A 23081-nucleotide genomic window follows, 5' to 3' on the forward strand; every position below is an offset into this window, starting at 1 on the left:
TCGTTTATAGAATATGTTCACTCTGGAGAGGGATAGCATAGAGCAGTGTTTTCCAACCTTTATTGTATCATGCCCTCCTTAAAATCTATACTCTCTACTATCTAACATATATGAACTTTATATTAAAGCGAAAGGGTTAAACTTTTGTTTAGTCCAATTTCGAATTGCCTCCTATAACAATCAAATAGCTCTCCTGTGGTGCGTGGGCTCGTGGGTAAAAACTAACTTAGAGTGACCACAGAGGGGAGTGTAGAGTATAGGATGTAACTTTATTATCTTTAAAATACTTTAATGTTGATAACAGTATGAGAATATTTTGATGTGTTTTAAATTTCAGATATTTAAATCCTGTTAATTAAAAAAAATATGAAAGTCCGCTATTTTTAATAGGGTCTGGCTTTTATGACCTAATATTTATAGGGGAGGTGGGTTCTAAAAGGTGTAAGATAACAGGAAGCAGTTTAGATAAGTGTAACGTATTTTATGAACGGCTCCTTGAATTAGAATCTTTTGCAAGTATTGTTTGTGACTGACTTGAATTGGATTTTATATAGTTTTTAACTGTTTTGATCAAAAGAAAATGTATATAGAATTAAAGTTACAGCTGTAGTGAAATAATTTGTAAAATTGGTGAAGAAATGTTTGAAATGGTTCAATTGAAAGTATGGTGTCTCATAATGGAAGAACTTTTCTGTGCTCTGTATTATTGAGTAACAGATTCAAATATTATTATTGCAGAGTGACAAAATAAAACATGATAGTTCCACTTTGTGTAAAAAAGAGTTAGAATACCATAAAATTATGTATCGAGTTAGGCTGGGTGGTTCAAATAATGGTTATTTCTGTAGTAAATAGCCTCTGAAGTTTGATGCAAATCTTTATATTTTCATTGTTAAAAATATTAAACATAATCTGAACAAAACTTCATACATATCTGACATGCAGTACTTTTTTTAAGAAAACGACAATTTCCAATTTTATGTAATAAATACAAAAATTGGAAATAAAAATTAATAATAAAAAAGTACTTCAGGTTTCACAGTTAGATATTAGAACCCATATTTTTTAACTGCACAAAGGCATAGTTGCAGATTTTGGCCCTTTTGTGAAAATTTTGAAGTCTTGAAATTATCATGTGTTACTCTATCACTCTGCAATTATAATTGGGATGTGTCAAATCATTTGACCTGCTTCAAAATAATGTTTGTGGCGTTTAATTTTTTTTTATGTTACCCATAGCCTTCCCATGCTTTCAGTGTGCTTTTGTACAGATATGCTATTCAAATTTAAAATAAAACTAAATTAATGATCAAAAACTTTATTGGTTGTCAGTATTAAGTTGCAGAGAATCGAATCTTTACACCAATACAAGACTATAGATATAATCAATTTTAGTGTACACTACTAATCTAGTTCTAATCCATGATAATACCCAATACATTCATTATATTTCGACTTTATAGTTTCAAGTGCATTCATAAAGCCATCTCTCGTATTCCACTCTAAATAGAATACTGAACAAACACGAAACGGTTTGCATTTATCGATTCATTCCATATTTTTACATTTCTATTGCGAACACTGTTATTGTTTTGCAATAGACCACTGGAAGTATTTTAATAAATATTTAACTTATTCTAGACTTTTATTTCTCTTGCTAACACTTATGGACGGAAGATATTGCCTTATTTCTATATATATACACACTTAAAATAAACGGACAAATCTATGAGGAATACCTTGAAGAACTAACATTGGGAATTATCATTCTTTAATCAAAAAACAACAGGATTAATGTACTGAATCCGCCGGATAGAGTTAATACTAGAAAATGAATGACATTGTTAATAACGAGTTAAGGATGCATATACATTGGTTGACCTGCGCACTCCCGGTCGTGGCGAAGTTTGGGGGAGGCCTGTGCCCTGCAGCCAGCGTCTATCGACTGATATGATAAATCAAAAATTGACACAATAGAAAAGTATATATCTTCCACGCAAATGTTTATGGTGCTTTGTTTAACAGGTAACTAGCCTCGAGCAACGGCCGGCTAATTGACATACACGTGACCGTCCGCAGCTTTTGTGATTTTATCCTCTCGGATCTATAAATAGCCATTAGACTTAAAAACAAACATTCCGAATGGAACAGCCTTTAGAAATATGTCTTACTTCAGTTTTAATAGACGACATTTTTTTACTTCTGTATACGAAATTGAATCTTAAAATAACTTTTAAAAAAGTAGACATGTAAGCAAATTTTTATTTTTATTTATCACCTATCCCTTTTACTTACAAAAGTGCAGTTGAAACAGCGCTATATTAAATCTATCCGGCGAATATAATTAAGGTATAACCATAAAATGGTTATCAGAAACAAGGTCTTATACGAGGGATACTCTGAGCGGTTGCGGCAGGGAGTAGGAGATGGGCTTGAACATCTTATTGTAGTATGTGTAGCGGCGCCGGTGCGGGGTCACGGATGCGCACAGCGGCACCACCACGTGCGGCCGGGCCTGCGGCAACGGAACCAAGGATATGCTATCACGGCCATTAATATCACACTAACTTTGTCTAATGATTATCGATTCTTGCACTGTAACTTCAAACATCTTTAGTAATAATTGAATGTCGGCACGAAATACAGTTAGAGATGGCATTGTTACAAGTCTAGGTAGGACACGTGTTCGGCTAATGATATATCTAAGATGGCATTACTAGCTACTGAAATTAACAAACTACACTTGTGGCGGCATTTATTTCGCGCTATTATGGTAGAAAAATAGTTTCGGACGTTGACAGAGGTTTGACAGAATTGTGAAGGAATAGGACATAATTGCATACTCCTTATGGTGTACCAAAATATTGTAATGTGTAACTGTAGTGAGTTAATGCTTAATTATGTAGTAACGTGTGGGAGAGGTACACTTAATCAATGTTGCTCTTTGATATCTTACTCGCATCTAAACTTTTTTAAATTACCCATACTGTTACGCCACCTATAGAATCTAATCTAAATATTTCAAATCATAGAAGCTCAGCAAAGTGAGAAAAATACTTTAAATAGATTAGGTATAAATATGGACATAACAATAAAAGTTTTAGTACTTTCGTAAAGAATATTTCTTCACAGACTTTTTTTTAATAAATTAAAAATTATAAAGACCGTATAAAAATTTATTTTCTAGATGACGTTAATAATTTCAAATTTGTTGTAATACTTAATTACAATACCTTCAAAGTTTTAGAAATGTTGAGTTTAACCATCAATTGTGGAAGTATTTAAACAGTAACAAAGGGCTTAACTGCATTTGCCTAATAACGATAGTGCAGCGGAGATTTTAATGCGACGTGTGCATTTTTTTATCACATACCGAATGATTTGTCTATCTAATTTAATTAGATTATTAAACCAGCAATATGTTTCGGAGCTACTGCAATATGTAGAATCTATAAACATTTCACAATGTGTGATATTTATACTACTATATTAATATTTTGCACATTGCAATATACACGTGGAAGAGAACTAATAATGTATTCCTGATTATAACTTAATAGCTGTGAGCTTAATATCTCTTTTGAATAGTAAACATAAAACCGTGCGTGATAAATTTTTGTACATAGCTGTTCAGAACGCGCCCACTTCAATGGTAACAAGTTGACAGCTGTCAAGAATGACATTATTCACGACGTAACTTATCTACGTTAAAGCAATGTGTATAAACATTATATCACATATATTCTGTTAATGCTTGTGGCTTTGTTAGAAAATTTATTTATTTACCCCTTTTATACCTGGTCTAATGTCCCTTAAGCCAAGGTCTAACCTTATAGCCGTTCTTTTCCAATTAACAAATTATCTACCAAACAAGGTAATATTTAGCTAATTCCCTTTACAAGGCACAAAGACAAGTTGATGTTCATAACACGTAATATTATTTACGTAGTCAAATTGTATCTATAATGCAATACATGTTTAAAAACTTTGTCATTGGGACATTCTTATAATAATATTTACGAATTTTGTTAACTAATCAAATAATCGGACGTCTGGCACACGTCTCCCCGGATAGTTTCACGCCGTATCACTCTACTCCCGCAACGAAGTTATTAATAACTCAAAGAACAAGTGAAACAAACGGTACATACAAAAGAGTTTTTAAAGCGTTTTTTAAATCAAAATGAAACAAAGCATTGATTCAAACACTTACTTTTAAATTTTGTTGTTTTAAAAGGATTTAGTAATCATTGAAAATAACATCAGATAGATGCCCATCATAAATACACATATGTGTTTTGTTTTATCAATATTTAGTTGCAAATAGAGAGGTCTATCTAGTTAATCAAAGGACATTAATTTTAAATTCAAAGTCAATTTGAGGGGCTCTAGATATGTTGTCATACAGTATAACAAAATGGTCAAGCAATAATAAAAGAATTTTGTTGGTTTATGCGATGAATAAGTTTGCCTTGCAAAAATTAATTTTCTTTGCTATGCAACATGTGTTTTCTTAATGATCAAACTTCATGTCAGTGAAACTTACACCTGTTGAGTAAAAATTTTTTGAAAAACAATGTTACTATACAAAATTATTAAATCTTAGAGATTTATAAAATACTGTTGTGCTTAACTACAAATAATTCAAGAAAGTGCAAAAACATTGATATAGTTTAAAATACACTTGTTTCTTTGTCTTAAACCTAGATACCTTAAGTATCAAATGCAGTCAGGAGGAATAATTTGCAAATATTAAAAGGCATTATTTTACTGAATATCAAAAAATTTATTATCAAGTTAAACATTTGTAAAGTGTAAACTGTTGGCACAATTCTGCTTTTGTTTTGGTTCCAGAACCACATGTCATGATTAAAACCTTCCAGCATTACTTTGTTAGCTTTACAAAAAATGGATAGCATCCATTTTTTGGTATAAGCATCATCATTTCAACCACAGTATGTCTACTGTTAGGCATAAGTATTGTCTATATAAATTAATAGCTATAGTGCACCAGCAAAGAAAAGCTATTGAAGGCCCCAGCTGAGACGTCACTGTTCAAAAAGTAAGATTAATTTGTTAATAAAATGTTAATGATTTATTTTTTTTCTCAAATCAATATCATCCTCACCAAAGTAACTCCCGTCCGATTTAACGCACTCATGTCAACGCTTTTACCAGTCCTCGAAACAATTGAAATAGTCTTTTTCTGGTATATCAATCAAAGCCTTCTTCGATTCAGTTTGGTTGTGGAACAATATCAGTCAAGTTATATTTTGGCACCAATCGAGTAAGAGCAGTTCTCATCGAGGTGTTTGACAAAATTGAAACATTTGACATTAACACGTCTAACTTTTGACAGTCCTAGGAAAAAAAATTATCTGCCTAATGCCCGAGAGTTTTGAATGAAAATTTCACCTTACTTTTTAGTCACAGAGTAGAGTTCTAAATTTTTTTCCTTCTGATATGCTCTCTTTTCAGCCGAGGTACCCAAGGTGGCAGAGCTACTTCCTACCAGCTGGTTTGCACTTAAGGTTCTGGCTTGAATTTGTGTAAAATAGTGTGATACTGTTATGATGACAAATTCTCAAATTGACGATGTGCCACATTTTGGCTCCTTAAGTACTTTATCTAGCGTTACTAACGATTCTTAACCTATATTGCACTTGAAATTTGATCAGAGTTTTAAAGTTAAAAATACTTGTGTTGAATGTTTAAATATAACTTTTATTTGCTCTGTGCCCTTGTTTGTGCTGGTATTCGGTGCTTCTATAACTATTGTAACAGTGCAAAAATATTTCTTTAGTCTGTATTATGAAAATATATGTGGACTTTAAATATTTTTGTACCCTTGTGGTTGTTTGTGTGTTCACTTACATATTCTAATAATCGACTTAAACTATTTTAGACGAACCTATCGCTTGCAAAGTACACACTTGATAGATAGTTTAACTCTATGAAATGGTTTCAAGCGCAGCTTGTAACTTATAAGCAATTGTTATGATAAGAAAATGGCAGCATTACACTTGGCATGTAACATAATCAAAGATAACAAAAGTGAATAAATGGATTAAATAAAAACAAAAAACAGAAATAAAACTCAAAACATTTTATTACGAAATTTAAAAACGCACGGACCGAAGTACTGGCGCTAAATTATTTTAACAAAACTAAAAAGAAAAACTTAACCAAACTTTTTTTAAGAAAGTGGATTGGTTGATAATAAAAATAATTATGAACAAAATAATAATTCGACATCGCACTCGCAGTTGCGACGACCATCGAAAAACAAATATTAATACAATAATTATAAAAACAAACTCATTATGACTAGGCGTCCTTCCAGTGATTAAACGTGCTACCTTACGGTTAAATGGTTAAACAAATGAGATTACTTAGGAGATCTAATTAATGCTTAGCGATAGCTCGCGCTTAGCTTAACTTGAACTTGAGTCGAGTCGTTGCGGAACTAAGAGAATTAGAGTTATCTCGGGGGCACCTCACGCGGCGGTGGACTCCTGTATTTGGCTTTGATGTGCAAGAACGGCTTCTTAGGACACTCGCTTTCCGCGATGGAGGCGACTAGTGACAGTCGGATGCTTTCCTCTATGGCAGCCTGTGTGACGGGCCCAGCGCTGGGCAGCGATACGCTTTTAATCAGCGGTCGCCCGAACTCAGGCGTTGCGGCCAGGCTGGCGCTGCGGGTTTTCTTGAAACCGCCGTTGGTAGGGCTGAAAGTCTTCTTTGGCTCGTTCACAGGAGTGGAGGCTAAGCTCTGGCTGCGCGTGATGCGGTCGCCGGGGGTGCCCGGGGCGTTCCTGCCGCCTTTGGTTCTGTTGAGCCGGTCAGGCCCGCAAGGTTTATCGTCCTTCTGCATACCGAGGCTCATACTTCGTGACTTCTTTGGAGCGTTAAGCAAAGTGTTGGAAGTGAGAGACTTTCGCAGTTCGCCGGGCCGAGTGGACCGGTTGGTAGGCGTGTTAGGTGTGCTGAAGCTTGGTGCCGACTGTTTTCTACGCGGCGGGTCTGATTTAATGGGCAGCGTGAGTGTGGACCTCATCCGCGCCTTACTGGGCGCTGGTGGAGGAGCAGGAGTTTCCTTTTTGGATTGGACGGGTTTGTTAGTGGGAGAGGACTTGCCGCTACCGGAGGTTCTGCTCTCTACCGGCGAGGACGTGCCCGAGGTGCGGTCTTTACTCGCTACAGAGGTTTTGCTGGTGGCGGGAGATATTTTAATAGGCGAGAGTTTAGCGTCGAGCTCGTCAAGCGGCAAGTCTGGAGTGGTGGGGGTGGGTGGTGCCGGCGCGGCGGCCATACGTGCCGGCGCCACCAATCGCACCTGGCAGGGCTCGTGGCGCGACAAGAAATGCTCTAGTGTGTCCCATCCACCACCCACGCGTACCATCATGTGCCGGCCTTTCAGCAGCTGTGACAGAAAATGATTTACTAATTATTTACTAAAATATGAAGGGAACACTGGGGAAGTAAAATGCATACCGTTTTTATTTAAACAGCAGCCCAAGTGGTATTTGTAAATTTCGCGGCTGTGATGAAACACGGCGCAGAGGGCGCTTAGCCGATAACCACTTTTGAGGTAGCGGATCTCCGCGGCTCGAGGGAGCTTCTGCTCAGGCCGCAGCATACTACTATTTCACCGGAATCCGCCGAGCTCTTAGTTCGCTTAGGCAGGCGTTCCATGAATTGACTTGCCTCAATGGCCCCCAAGAGGGGAGTTGGGATTGGGCTGTTATTTATTGAATGCGTACCCGTATGAAAACGTTCCTGCCGGCGATGTTGTAGCGGCCCTCGCCGAGTTTCTTGACTTTGAGCAGCCGAGAGCAGCGCGCCGACGTGCAGCTGCAGCCGCGCTCTAGCAGCCGCGTCACTAGCGCCACCTGCGCACAATAACAACAATCTTTACTCAACCATTCATCCGCACGAGAAGAAGTTATTTAATCTTGGAATTAATGACAGGGGCGTCGATAAACCTAAATTGATGGTGTAGTTTTTCATGCAGGGAATCAGACAGAGGGTTATGTCGCGCATGCTTCAAGCTTAACTCTCTACGTTACTTTATAGGTGATCTAAAAAAAGAACCAACGTCACGTGGCACTGCGCGAGGAATATAATTCGTGCAACTGACAGCCGTTAGCGCCGAAAGTTTCCTGAGTTACCAGCCGGCAGACAAGGCGTATGTAGAACCCCACTAGGTAGAAGAGCGATACAGCCAAGGTAGTGGGAAGTCGTTGCATGTGAGCAGGGCAAGACCAGTCATTAAGTCGACTATTCGGTATCACCATGTATTGGCTAATATGATGATCAGAGAAAGAAATTTTTCCTGCAGTTTATGTTGATAGTCAGAACTCTCTTCGGTTCAACTGTTCGTGGAGCAGACGCTTACCCGCTTGTCCAGCTCGTTGGTGGGCCGCAGCGGCACGTCGGAGTCGGTGCTGGCCGCGGTGCCGTCGGAGTGCGTGCTCTCCGCGTCCGTGTTGTCGCCCGCGTTTGCTGGAACGTACGTTACGTTACAATCAGTTATTAGCAACCGACTAGATCGAAGATTGGCTGTCTAGGACACTTGTATCGAATACCAGTCGAAGCAAACTAAAAGTACGGTCTCTTAAGTCGGTGATGCAGAGTATTTGGTTTTAGATGTAAACGCTTTAGACCGGTAAATGTATTATTCATTTAATGGAATCAGGCGTTACCTTGCGGAAGTCCATCCTAAGTAAGAAAAGGACCAATATTTAGCCACTTCCGCACACGCAGTGACAGTCGTGCAACAAAGCACTTAGCACTCTGTGTTTGGCACTAAACGGTGTGACATGGCTCCTGAGGGCTCATGATGCTCCGTGGAGGGGTAAAACACGTGTTGAGTAATTTGGCGGTGGCGGCTGAGTGATTCGAGTTGTTTGCCGCATGTGCATTTGTCGGCGGGCAGGCGGACGGTGCGCTTTGTTGCACGACTGCCACTGCGTGTGCGGAAGTGGCTAAATATTGGTCCTTTTCTTACTTATAATTCTTTTGTCAGCAAAAAGCATTAAGGGTTTTACACCTATTTCCAATTAACCTGATAAATGTTGTCGCTCTGAAATAAGTTACATTATTTTCTATGGATTTGCGACAGGTCAACAAAATCTGATAGTATAAAATCTACACGGACAGATAGTAAGCAATTGTTAATTTTAATATGTAAGGATCTGATTTTGAAAAATTTTCATCCTGGTGAGATGTGTATACATTAACTGACAGTGGGTTATACACCTTACATTCACCTCACACCTCTATTAATTTTACATCTATAACCAATTGCCCTGTATAACTAAAGTAATAGAAAAAGCTCGACAGAACATTTAAGCTTAATTATAGTAGAGGGCGTAATCGTCGCCGTACTATTTCAAACGGAATACACATTATAGGTGACTAGAGTAACTGTAAGTAGGTACTATTTATTGATTGTAGTCAATAACCTGACAACACTAGAGTGACTAAAGTCACGAATAACTATATTTGTAAAGTTTTAGTGAAATCACTTTCGTTGTGGTTCATTACCAAATTACTAAGGTAAATTGTATATGTTTAGGCAACGCTTGTATCCTGACACTTCGTCAGTGTTTACTCGTAGCTTCAACTGTTGGCAAGGAGCTACACTCGATTCATGCTTTACGTAGCAGCTACGGACTTCCCTGTATTCTGTATCTTGGAAACTCCATTTCTTTTAACAAATTGTACTTCAGTCATGTTATATGCCTATAGGCTTACCGTCATTGGGCTCCGGAGAGGTGGCGGTTTGCTCCTTTGTTGTCCTGCGCAGAAAAAAAAAACACAGTGTCAAGTAGAGTAGGTAGAGATCTAAATTCACATGTGATAACAAAATTGATCTGTCTCACGACCCATTAGAGGCGACACGTTTGTTCATTTTCATATATGTAGAGCATTAGCAATAGAGGAAAACAGAGGAAGGATGACGCGTGAGTAGAGATAAGAGAATGAAAAAGTGGCCATGAGCATGTAGACCCCAATTACATCTTTTTCTTGTACACTGCTACAGATTCTTAATCATAATTCCAGCATCCACTTACTTGTCTTCTAGCTCTGGCTGTTCGTCTTCACTGCAAGGGTCCGTATCCCTGTGTGCAGCGTGGAATGAATAGAAACAATGTCGTCTTTGTTATTTATTTATTCTTGTGTTGGTACTCTGTGTATTTGGGGATTTAACACTTAATAGGTTTTCTCTACTGATCAACACAGAATGGTAGAGATAATAAATAGCAAGGTGTGTAAATAACATTGAAAATATATTTACTACCATATGTATAGACGATAAATACTATAACCTTTTATGAAATTACTAACAAACACATACTTAAATAGAATCATATAATAGACACAAAACACTTTCATGTCTGCCTATAGTACATGTAATTAATACACAATTGCAAAGTTATTCCAACAATAGGTTACAAAACTTTTAAATCATGTAACGAAGTTTATTTCGAAGAACGCTTTGCACAGGAACAAAAACGAATGAACAAAGTTAGATTTCTGACAAGGCCCAGACAGTAAAAGATTATAAAACAGTCGTCAATTTCTCTCGTGTTACATATAGTAGATGGTGACATTATGATCGTAAGGGCATTCCCGCCGTCTCTACCGGCTCGAAGTTCTCACCACTCGAGGACCTTTTGGTCCCAACGGCCATCGGCTGCCCTTTGAATCATTCAGTGATTCTCAAAAGTGCCTTATTTAAAAACAAACTAAAATCAAATTTTTCATGGCGTCCCACGACTTAAATAAAGTTCGAGAGTTCCAAATGCGTTCTCATCTGTTAAAATCAGAACACCTTTAAATCATTACAACGTTTATGTCACAGCAAATCGTTCATTTCATTTCAATAGCATTCTTTACATAATAATAAGATTTTTTGACCAGTTATTGTTTGATTAACTTTTTAAATTAATTGCTAGAGAGCTTACTTGTCGAGCGGCGGTGGTGAGAGGTCACGGAACTGCCAGGCGGCGCCGGACATTGCCGAGTCCAGCCCGGAGTCGCGCTCCTCCTGGGCAATCTCCTTCTCCAGCTGCACCAGGCCGGGCGGCTCCACGCGGTAGCGCGTGGCTAGCCGCGACACTTCCAGCAAGCACAGTACCACCTGTCGCGGCTGGTTGTGAAGAACTGCAAATAAAAGTTACATTAAGTCAGACGTTCTGACACGATAAATCTTAGTGCAGTTTTCTAGTTAAAAGGGCTTCTTTATTACCATTATTTTATTTATTTTTATTTATTGAATATGCTTTATTGTACACGATGAGATACATTTAATAAGCTGCTACAAAACAATTGCTACGGTTTGGATCGTGGCTCCAAAACCTAGCATTCCTTCTTAGGAGTCTGTTGAAATGTGGAAGGAATTCCGCTTCGTTTGGTGGTCGGGCAAATAGAGGCAGTTATTTCGGGCGTCTTAAGCACAAAAAAAGTTAACGTTTGTTATTTTCCTTTTATCTTATGAAGTAAATTTTACTGTTAGCTACATTTAAATATGAACCCCTCAAATCAGAAACATGAATCCTTACAAACTTTTTATTTTTATTTTGGCGGGAAATTTCTATAAATATGATACTCCGAATTTTAGGAAGAATAGAGGGTTATGGGGTATTTGTTCAAATTTAAGTCCTTTATATAAAAGTTTCTTTGTATTTTGGAAAGACCGTGGAATGGTACATACTGGTGCTCTGCCAAACTGTGCCCAAGTACTCACCGGACGTAAGCTCTCGGCTTCCTGCAGTCACCCTCGAAAAAGAAGAACCCCTTGAAACTCGGTGTTACAAAGAAGGCATACCCAGGTCGTCGCTCTCGAAGAGTAAGTTCTCGTGCACACCAAGCTCGCGGCAGAACGTGAGGAAGTTCTCGGTGTTGTCGCGCGAGAAGAAGCTGCGACGCGCTGCACGCTGCCAGCAGCGACCGCGGATCTGGGGCACCGGCTGCACGAGCAAACACACAGCGTTAAACTTCATGCATATACATGTATGCATGCACAATATATTATATCATCATTTCAGTCATGTAACCTCCACTGGGTGTAGGTCTCCGCCGTATATTTCAATATGACCAGTTTGAAGGTCTGTCCACCTTGTGGATCATCTGCTTATTCGCATTTGAAGCCGATGGACGCTCACTGCATGACATAAGCCTCCTTCAAAGATTACCAAAAGATTAGAACAATAATTCATTTTAATACGTAATCTTCCGAATTTTAAAAATACTTTTTTGGTTTTTAGATAGGGTGTAAAATGCATTAACTGATAGCAAATTATCTATACATTTACACCTTTTAAAGCTTTTACATCTGTAAACAATCACCCTGTATACACATGTGTTACATGATAGAACATCGCTTCACTCGTGTCAAGTCCGCGCCGACGTCACGCAGCGACCGCACGAGTTGTACGAGATATATCTTTGATTGCAATGAGGATAAATCAATGGACATGTACGGAATACTGGCCGAGTTCCAGGTGCCGGGTGCAGGCGGCTCTATTCGCGGAGAGCTCAGCGCGAGCCGCTTAGCTGTTGCCCGGCTAATTGCGGTTGGAATCCCGGGACGCTTTTAGACGATATTTCTGTTCGCATTGTCCCGGTGAAGGTTAAACTGTAGCTGTTCGGTAAGTGTCTGCCATGTTCTAAGAATTGCTGAAGAAATCATTTTTTTCTGTAACATTTCATACTTTTTTCGCGCCTAGCATTATATTTAAAATTGACAAATTATGCGTCTGTTGTTTCTGCTTACGTCAACTGGACAATGTGAACACGGCCTTCTAATTTAATATCATCTAATAGGTCGAATCGAAATACATAGCCCAGCGAATTGGTATATTGGTCAGATCACATAGCGCACAGAACAAATACCGCTGGAGACTATTGTTCTGGAGTGGAGATCACGAACCGGCAAGCGCAGAACCTTGTCTAGGTCGTCGGAAGACGCTGAAGCTGGTCGATTCCAACCGATCCTATTAGAAGGCTCATGTCCAGCGGTGGACGTATTTGGCTGATGATAATGAATTGATCAAACGACATGAATGACAACGATAGAACATTATTTTCTTAACGAATATACACTATAGTGCAACGAAAATGTTTAAATTATTGGTAGATTTGTGTCAAACTTATCCAGTTTACTGAACACGAACTACTGTATTCTCAAGTCTTCTTTGCCTGTGTTGTATAGTAGATTAATTCTCACCCCCACGATGAGGCCCTGGTCCAAGGCCTCCCGGGCACGGTCATGGATCACTGCCGCTAGCTGGCATAGCTCCGCACCATTGTCGAGCACGTCCAGAAAGTTTTCTCCTGTCACGTATGTTATTCCTGAAAAAGAAAATAATGTTGTAAATTATCATAGCAATTTTTCATTCATTATGGACTTACACGGTTGTCTTATTGTCTTTTACAGGTTCGGCGGGTTTGTAGATGCAGAGCGCAGAAGACTCTTAGTTTATACTTCGTTAAACTTAGCTCGAAGGTTTTGACGCAACGGCCTCCTAAAGACAGCCTCGGCTTTAAGCGTAAACCATTCTATCGAACCTCGACCTCTTTATTCGCGCTTAAAGCATCTAATTTAGTATTTTTAATATTCACATCTCCAGACAGAATGGTCGTTCCTACCATTGCCAACAAAGCTTTAAAGTCAGACATTATTTTGGTTTAATAATGAACATGGTTAAATCTAAGCGGCCATGTATGCATTTAAAACATACTATTTTAGGAGTAGAGACCATAGATAAATGACCTTTGAAGTAAAACGTTTAACTGTCACGTACGGAACCCTGTAACGGCATGTCAATGTATCGCACCACCTTTCTTACGGTTTCTGTACGGATCCCAACCGGATTAATCTATCGCAAAGAATGACATCAGATTTCGAATGAATTATTTTTTTGTGATCTAAGTCAGATCTAAGTAACTCACTCTTACGTATATTGGTTTCTGATTAAAATGAGCTGCTATAAATAAAATTAAAACGGAACATTTTAACAGTGACTCGTTTCCGCTAATATATAAGTACCAGAATAAAATGTAAATCTGTAGTATTCTGGTTGGAAGGCGACGAAAGTGAGGTAATAAATAAAAGGATTGGAAAAAAAAAATATAAGAATGAAAGAATTTATTAAGAATAAAGAATGAATAATTGACATAGAGATGGAAAGAAGATGGCAACGTTAATAATATGATGACAAAATAATATATTTTGTAATAGTACCTGTGTACAAGATAGGGAAAGTATGACAGGGGGGATCAAAAATAAAATACGAAATACAAAAAAAACACTTGTGTCACGTATTTTTTTTTAAAAAAATATACAATATATTTTATTCATTATGAATTTAATAAATATCAGACTTACATTATTTTATACAACACAAAACGGTGTCATTTGTATATATATATAACATGTTTTAAAATAATGTTATTTATGTATATATTATTATAAAATCTTATTTGTTATTGTTACTACACTTCGAAGTGTGCTGCGTTTTTTAAGCGGAAACTTTTAATTGTCTTTGTTATAAGTTTTCCATAATCAAATAAATTAAAATAAAATAAATGTAATACTCATATGACATTTGGACAAACATACAATTGTGTGCTTGTACATATATTGTTTTTAACTGATGTTGAATATTTGACTCTCAAAGTATGACCGCTGCTGTCTCGCGGTGCAGTGGAATGTTTTACGCAGCATTTGATTCAATTGTAAGTCGAAACTGTCCGCCCATTCGTCAACCGGTGGACCGGCGGACAGTGATCGACAGCTCGGCTCTAGCGGGATTGGGTTCGATCCAAAAAGGGCAATACCGCTGTAGAATACGAAGCTGAAAATTATGATAATGTAGTTATTAAACAGTTCGCTTACTGCTACAGTTATGCAACTAACAAGCGTACCTATTTTTATGCGTGTTTTTAAATTAAATAAGAATTGTAAATATTATAAGATTTAAGACAAGAAAAGGACAGGACCTTATTAATAATATAAATATGTCATGTAATAATAACGTCATTTTAAATATGTCTAATAATATATTAATAGAACGAGGGGAAAAACTACACCTTTGTACAAGTGTGTATCTGTGCTTACTTTAATAATTGCGCATTTGTAAGTACCCGTTTGACAGCTGTCATTTAAATGTCAAATTAAGTTGCACAAGAAAGATGTAGATTATAAATTTATTTTTGAATAACATTAATCAAAAGTGGTCGCTATAATTCTTTTAGATTTGAGTAAAACATAAGTTTATTGACTTGTGTAATTCTTTTACTAATGAAAAAACATTTTGTAAATAGAAATCTTTACACAAAACGTAATTAAATTTTTTCGTGTAGTCTCAAGCAAAAAGTATTTAATTAAAAACATTATATAATAATTTAATTTAATTGTTGTTCTGTTTTCACGCAAGAGAATAAAAGACGTTGCGAGAAGAATCCATACAATGATTTTTTGAAAGAGCAATAACAAAACCAAGATCAGCGACGTAGCTCGAAGAATTGCTCATCTGAAGTGGCAGTGAGAGAGATGGTTTTCGAATGGCAACCACGAGCCTCTTTAGGTGGACCCATGACATATTTAAGGTCCCGGAAAGTCACTAATTGCGGGCAGCGCGAGATTAAAAGAAACCCTATCTGTCGGTTGAAAAAAAAGAGAGATTATTTACATCGACTTTGTAAATAAACATCGACTCAAAGCGCAGGTCATATAGCCCAGTAGTTCAGCGAAACTTACCTTACTTATTGTTGGTCGTTAGAAATCCGGATCACTCGGGGTGGTCGCACTTTCACGTGACCCTCGGGCCCTCTATTTATTTCTCTGCGTAGTCGACAAGGTCTGAACCTCTCCATATTTAGACCACATTGTGGCTATTTGAATAAATTCGAAGACATTGTATCCTATATCTGTGGTTTGGTTTGGTTTATTTGGAGAAAATGGTCGGAATTATTCAACAGGATAGGCAAGGTCTACTAGCCCACACATACCTTTAACTGAGAGGTTAGGTTAGGTTAAGTTCCCATTATATAGATCTTGCACCTATTGATCACCAAAAGTTTTGGTCTCTTCACAATAGTTTAAGACGGTGTCAGGTGTCATCATGAGAGGTCTGGCAAATATGCTTGTACTCTTTAAGAAGTCCAACATTATACTGTAGTTAAACGTAAATAAACCAAAAAAAAGTATGACTTAGTTTTCGTATCAAATTCGACGTAATTTATTCTTCTACCTATTATTTATTGGTATTTTTTTTCATAAAAAAAATATTCTTTATCCGAATAAGCTATTACTATTATAATCAATCAACATAAAATGTAGGCATTGTTATATCTTTACAGGAAGCTGCCACAGGCTCGGAAGGCAGTTTTCTGAGACTACTATTAAAGTGGCAGTAGGCACGCTACAAAGCAAGCTAAACATATGTCCGTTCAGGCTTTTAGTTTCTAGAGTGGAGACCACTTATGGGCAAACGCATCAATAGAAGACCGTCAACGTTAATTACGTCGTAGTTTACATACGTATATTGACAACAATTTACTAGAATTCATATCCGTTATCATTAGTACAGGCTTTTACGCCTGTGTAATAATTTTACGTGTTTGTTTACGAAAATCACATATAATTTCTTGCATTTTGTTGCGCTTGGTATTTACACCGCGTAAGCGCAGCCGAAATTGCGTCGGACCGAAGTGAAGTGACCTTCGCTGAGCGGTTAGCCTTCGCTGCACCGGGTTCGATTCCTGCCCGTGCGCCAGCGGCCGCGCGTCACTTTCGATATCCGTTGAGGTTGTACTCTCGCTTCGGCAAGTCAGTAGCGTGTCATGTTACACTGTCGAGATAATTATATTTTAAACAATCAACCTTTTATTTTGGCTTTAGACAAGTTTACCTATTTTACATAATCTGTATAAATTTAAAAAAATAGCTTTTTAATCACTTCTTTTATTACATAAACAGTGCTGTAATGACGGCTGACGAGGCCGCTAAAACAGATTTTTAAGAAAATAGCATCATGCGCTGTGATCAGCAATGTTGATTATTTTATGATTAATTGTAATACAATAACTTCTGTCAGTACAGTGTGTAGGGACAGTCCGTCATATGTCAGTCACAGGACGTAAGCAGTGGAACGGTTGTAACCCAGTGGTAGAGAACTGAGACTTGCGAACGTACGTCACGGCTTCGATTCCCGGTGTACAAACTTATATAACTTATACTGCATTAATTTTATAAGATCGCAACTGCTCACAAATAACTTTCAAGAGGGTGGGCTGCTGAGTTTTTTGCGTATCATAACCACAGTGCGATAGCCAAACCGCCTGCCAAGCGTGGCGATAATGGTCTTTCACTCCATAGATATCTTATGATGAGGCCTATACCCTGCAGAGAGCGGCTATAGGCTGATATGACAACGACGATATCCTCTGCTGAACATGGTAAACAATAATTGATTATAATATGGAGTAATCAGCTTTTTCTTATTTTATTATTACGTTATTTATTATTCCAGCAATCAATCACTTTTGGATAGGGAACCATGCATTAATTTACTGTAAATGGGATTATTCCAACCCTCTTCCCTATTAACGCTTTTATTTCTGTACAGATGTAAGGGTATAGCTGATATATCGTAGTCTTGTAGGTAATGACAGCTCGAAGTCCAAAGCAGAAGTGTGTGTATTGATAAACTTAGTCCATATTTATACCGATTCGTAAAACTACGAAAACAACTTTCAACCAATAAAACAGTCAGCCAATGACAAGGAGAAAAGTATTTTAGTGCGCTCTCTTTCGCCCGAAGGAAATATAGAGCGCTCTAGTGTGGGATTCCCCTGTTCGATGCGCTCACTTTGACGTATCGTACGAGTAGTTCCAACAAGATATACACAGAGCACACCGTCGTGTATGGCGATTAGCATTACGGTGTAATAACAGTCATCTTCAATTCACACATTTCTCGGTGAACACTGACCAGAACACAGCAGCTTTTATTCTATTTTCATTATTCAAAGTTCACCGTAAGCGTCTATGAACTTAACTATTGTACATTCAGTTGTGCGTTGAAATGGGAACTCTCCGGTTTACAGATCTAGTTTTTGGAGTAAAATTATTCTTGCGAGTTCAATTCGAACGCTTTTTTGAATTTGCGCGTCAACTAGTTTTAGTCTTTATCAAGAAAAAAATACAATCATTTTTGCATAGAACAGTTTGTTTTATACATATAGAAGTTAGAAACATCCCAGAAAATATTCTCCTTAACCCAGTGTTTCTCAACGTGGGGCAGACACAGCACGGGGGGAGGGGGGGCTAATAAGGCAAAAGTGGACTCGACACGAGATTAACCCATTCGCTTTAATATAAAAGATATACATGTTACATAGGGGGGCGTAAGAATTTTAGAAAGGCTATGGTGAAACATGCCACAAAAAATGTACTGCCATAACCACTACACTACGTATATATCTCGTTTGTATTCAATTAATGCACGGCTCACTATCCAAAAAACACTGATTTCTTAAATAAGAAATAACGTAAGAAAAAGTGATAACTCCTTATTATAATTAATTAAGGTTTACTATGTTCAGCAATGGATGTCGACGTCGTCGTTTCAGCCCATGGACGCCCTCTACAGAGTACAAGCCTCCCCTAAAGACATCTACGAGGGACATACCACTATCGCCATGGTTGGCAGGAAGGTTGGCTATTGCAATGTGATTATGGTACGCAAAGGACCCAGCTGACCATTCTCTGGAAACTTATTTGTGAGCAGTAACAACAATCACTTGTTTTCTCTGTAATAAATAAAATAAATGATCTTAAAAAAAAATACTCGACACTTTGGACTAAAAGCAATCAATATTCAGCAAAGATCGTCAATCCACACATTGCGCGTGCTTAGTGATTGATGCTATTGAACTTCCGGACAGCGGCCGCCGGGGGCGCGGCCCGAACACAAATTATAATAACACTAACGCATGCCCGGGGACGCGGCGCGAGACACGCACTGAAGCGGGAACTTGTCTTTACCACCCTAATTTTTGTTAAACTCCTATTTCATTAAGCCCCTATATTGATGAAAAAGAATTGTACAATCTGTTTGTAAACTTAAAACTCTATAACAAATCAAAAAAAAGTTTCAATACTATTCCTCTTATTACTATCCTCTTATTATCCTCTTATTACTTTTATCATAATTTTATGTGATGTTTATATAGATGCCGCATTGTACTTCAATCGAGAGTATTAGTTGCTATATTGGACTGGTGCTAGACGCTCCTATCTACGAAGTAACATGACAATGTTTCGCGCAAATAATCTGTGATGGTCGGTGGATCGAAGCGTTTTTAGTTTTGAGGCGTATTAAAATAATCGTTGCCCGCTCCCGCCTGTGCCTCGCAGCAGCGCGCCATTGAATATTCGTAGTGCCGGCAGCCCCGAGTCGATAGTGCGCGGCTATTAATAGCGGTCCGGCGAGACTGCGGCGCGGCTCCCGTGACTCAGCCGCGCCCGACTCAACCCGCACTCCCCGCACTCCTCGCCCCCCCGCGACCGTCGCTCCCTTCCGCGCCCTGCACTAATTGGCACATCACTCTGTATGCGATGCAAAGGATACACGGAACTGACACTAGCCTGATAACAAAAGCATCATATTACAGAGTCGGGCAAAAGCCTAAGGTAAGTAATTTAAGTAAAATTGGATATATTGTAAGAAAGAAAAATAAAATGATGCTAGCTCTAAATTGTAAAAACAGAAATGAAATGAATAAAAATGAGTCTGACTTAAAAAAAACTGCGATACCATGATGGTAAGTCTTGGTAGTATAGTTCAAACTTTCTGTTCAAACTGATGATTAGGGTAGAAAGGCTATTAAAGACAGGATATGTAAGCAATGGAAAGATAAAGATTATGAAGGACGAAAGGAAAGCACTAATAATTTGTGAAGAATAGAAGGAGAAAGAGAAACAAAAACAAAACAAAATTCATCCTTCAAAAGATCGCCCCGATGACCAATCTTGCACATCCAGGTTCCCGCGGCTTTGAAATTTCAGTCTGTTTGTGTGTCTGACTGGACTTAAATAAACGCAAAGATTTATAATAAAGAGAAGCCATGGTTAGTTTTTGTTTTTTTTTTTTTTTTTTTAATTTCATAATATAGTAAAATAATGATTCCTAAAAATGTCAGTCCGAATCACGCGAAACGGGAGACAGCTAGTTTATAAAAATAAACAATGCTATTTTATGCAATTAACCAAGCGGGTAAACATAAAGTTTGACCTGTCAATATCTAAATTGTATTGTAGTTTAAATCTAATGCGAGATAATATATTCAATAAACAAACATGTTCCAGTTGTAATGTACTAATGATAAAATGAATTTAATTTAAACCCAATAGTATTATATGTTTGCGTAACTAAATTACTTCGTTTTATGCAAATTGAACGAAATAACGGATGTGTCAAGTGTCAACGCGGTAATGGCGGGAAAACAACAACAAGCTAAACGTTTCGCTTCAGTCGCACGGCACTTTAGCCGTTATAGCTTACGCAGCAAGAGCTATATTGGTACAGTGGTCTGCCATTCCGTACTGCCACGAAAGATGGATAATTGGGATTAAATTGACAAGATAATGGCGTTCTCGTGACAGAAGTCGGTGATTTTGTACGGCGCGCTGTCGCCTTGCAAATTACATGCGGCTTACAAAGTCCTGCGTTTAAATTTGATCCCTCGCCTTCTCTCGCGTGTACACTTGCTATTGGGTGACAATCATTTACAAACATTATTTAAACTTCGAACTCTTTTCATGTATAATTTTAATTAAAAATTGTTTCACATATTCACTTAAATCGAGGTGTCGAAGCGCATAAGGTCATCAGCCTAGGTCTCTTTACTAAGCTCAATGGCTCCCTCGAATGCCTTAACTTGAGGCTGTACTTACTCGTATCACTGAATTGGGAGGCTGTGCACTAGTAAGAGATCCTGAGAGGCTACCGTGTCGTTCAGAGCTATCATACAGTAAACATTGGAATTGGTACCAAAAGCCAATTGTCATAAATTCTCCATCGGTTTTAACTGTCGAATAGTTATAATTTTGGATCTAACATTACTAACACTTCGCTTACGTGATGGAAGAAATGGCGGAACGGAATTGAAGCTACGCTTTTGTTATTTATTTAGAAAAACACACATGAAATTCTGATGCACATTCTTATTTATGGTGTGTACAACATTCAATTTTTTTATGACGTATAAATAATTGTTATATTTATTGGTATTCTGCAGACTGCATTTTGTAGAATGTGCCTCGGAATTATATCAAATAATTTCACTTTTCTTTCATCAGACAAGACGTACGAATTCGCGACATCCGTACACTGTTAAAATTCCTTCCACCCGCACTAAGCGTTTTGCTAACACTTTTACAGTGCGAACAGCCAAGGAGTGGAACAACCTATCGGCGTCATTGTTTCCAGACAATTATAACTTAGGAGTCTTTAAGACAAGAGTGAATGGGTATCTTCTAGGCAAGTATATAGCATCCTAGACCTTGTCATCGCTTAGCATCAGGCCCGGACAGATTTCAAACGTTTCGGCTAAAAACGACAAACAAAAGAGAAGAGTGTGCGTTGTATTTGGAGAGCGTATTATGCAGATCATACTTGCCGTCAAGGTGGTCCTTTATGACCTTGTAATTTTAATTATACGCTTATGGACTAGTACACAGAGAACGACGGCGGCTTATTGCAAAAGATATCACTCGCTGTGAGGTCTTTTCGTTGCGGTTAAATTTTCGGCTGATTAAGTGTCCGTTTGGGACGCCAGATGTTTTATTTCGCACGAATATTTTGGACGGTCTAAGGTCATAACAACTGCTCTGACGATTTATTAACGTGAACATACTTATTTTTAAGAGACTTTTTTGACCGCACTCGCTGCTATCCGTGTGGCATTTTCTGATTCCCCGGTTTTTTTATGACCTCCGGGTATAGGGACCTCTCGTATTCCCCTACCATGATAAAGCAGGGACTATATGTACATATAATAATTTTTGACTTAATATTATTACTGTCTTATTGTGTTATGCTCGAAACATTTAAAGAAACACGAAGTGTGTGAAATTAAAAATAAAAACAGTGAAAAAAGCTATAACAATATAAATTTATTTCGTAATTAATTTTATATTATTTATTTTATATTATAACGTGTCGTCTAATTCAGAATCTAATTAGACTATTTTGACCATTATTCATCGGTGATTTTTATAATGAAATAAGATTTAGTAATGTATCGAATAAATATATTTTTCTTTACAGCCGATGGACGCCCACTGCAAGGCATAGGGCTTCCCCAAAGATCGCCGCCAGGATGACTGGCATGCACTGCACGCATCCAACTACTTCCGCGACCTTAACTATGTCGGCGATCTACCTGTTGGGGGCCTATTCACACCGCCTATCGGCTCGTGATCGGCACTTGAAAACCTTTCAGCAATTTTCCCAGCTCACTGCCATTTCGGACGAGCAATTCATCAAACATCGGTGACCTTGGTTTTATCTGCGGATCTTATCATTTCCGATTCGATCTTCCAGCGATAGTGCGAGCACAGCTCTCTCCCTTACTCACTGGGTAACCTTGAGCCTTCTTATAAATATAATTACACGGACATTAATAGAATTGTAAACACTGAAGCCGACTAGTACGAGGCATCTTTATTATGATATTACAATAACAAACGATTGAATGAATGAATGTGAATAAAAACAAACCATTCATCAATGAAGACATCGATCGATCCATTCAATTTTCACAACAAAAACCGCCGCCCGCCGCGCGTTGGTTGCGAGCTGTGCCAATCGCCGGACAAAAACTGTTTGATACTTTGCGTTAAGACCGCTTCACACGATACATTTTCCAGCGGTTGACGTGCGCTATTAAAACGCGCGTTTTTTGCAAATTTATTATTTTGATGAGCTTCTCTATATATCATCACGACAGTTTATGGATGTTCACTGCACAGCTTATGTCTCTCCTAAAGATCGCCACAA

At 38.1% G+C, this 23081-nt stretch overlaps 1 protein-coding gene across 1 annotated transcript in view; it reads right to left on the minus strand.

Annotated features, from left to right (window-relative positions):
- Positions 1 to 6091: 6091 nt before the first annotated feature.
- Positions 6092 to 23081, minus strand: part of LOC137923654 (GAS2-like protein 3) — a 76957-nt gene continuing 59967 nt past the window's right edge. The window contains exons 4-10 of the mRNA XM_068766879.1: positions 13238 to 13362; positions 11837 to 11978; positions 10974 to 11172; positions 9760 to 9803; positions 8399 to 8505; positions 7764 to 7892; positions 6092 to 7423 (exon numbers count right to left, since the gene is read on the minus strand). Coding sequence (XP_068622980.1) covers positions 6482 to 7423; positions 7764 to 7892; positions 8399 to 8505; positions 9760 to 9803; positions 10974 to 11172; positions 11837 to 11978; positions 13238 to 13362 — 1688 coding nt within the window. The 3' untranslated portion in view covers positions 6092 to 6481. The remainder of the gene's footprint in view (positions 7424 to 7763; positions 7893 to 8398; positions 8506 to 9759; positions 9804 to 10973; positions 11173 to 11836; positions 11979 to 13237; positions 13363 to 23081) is intronic.

The sequence above is a fragment of the Battus philenor genome, unplaced genomic scaffold (assembly GCF_028537555.1).
Source record: "Battus philenor isolate CCGP_79_NKW_IND1 unplaced genomic scaffold, ilBatPhil1.0.hap1 SCAF_22, whole genome shotgun sequence".
Lineage (NCBI taxonomy): Eukaryota > Metazoa > Arthropoda > Insecta > Lepidoptera > Papilionidae > Battus > Battus philenor.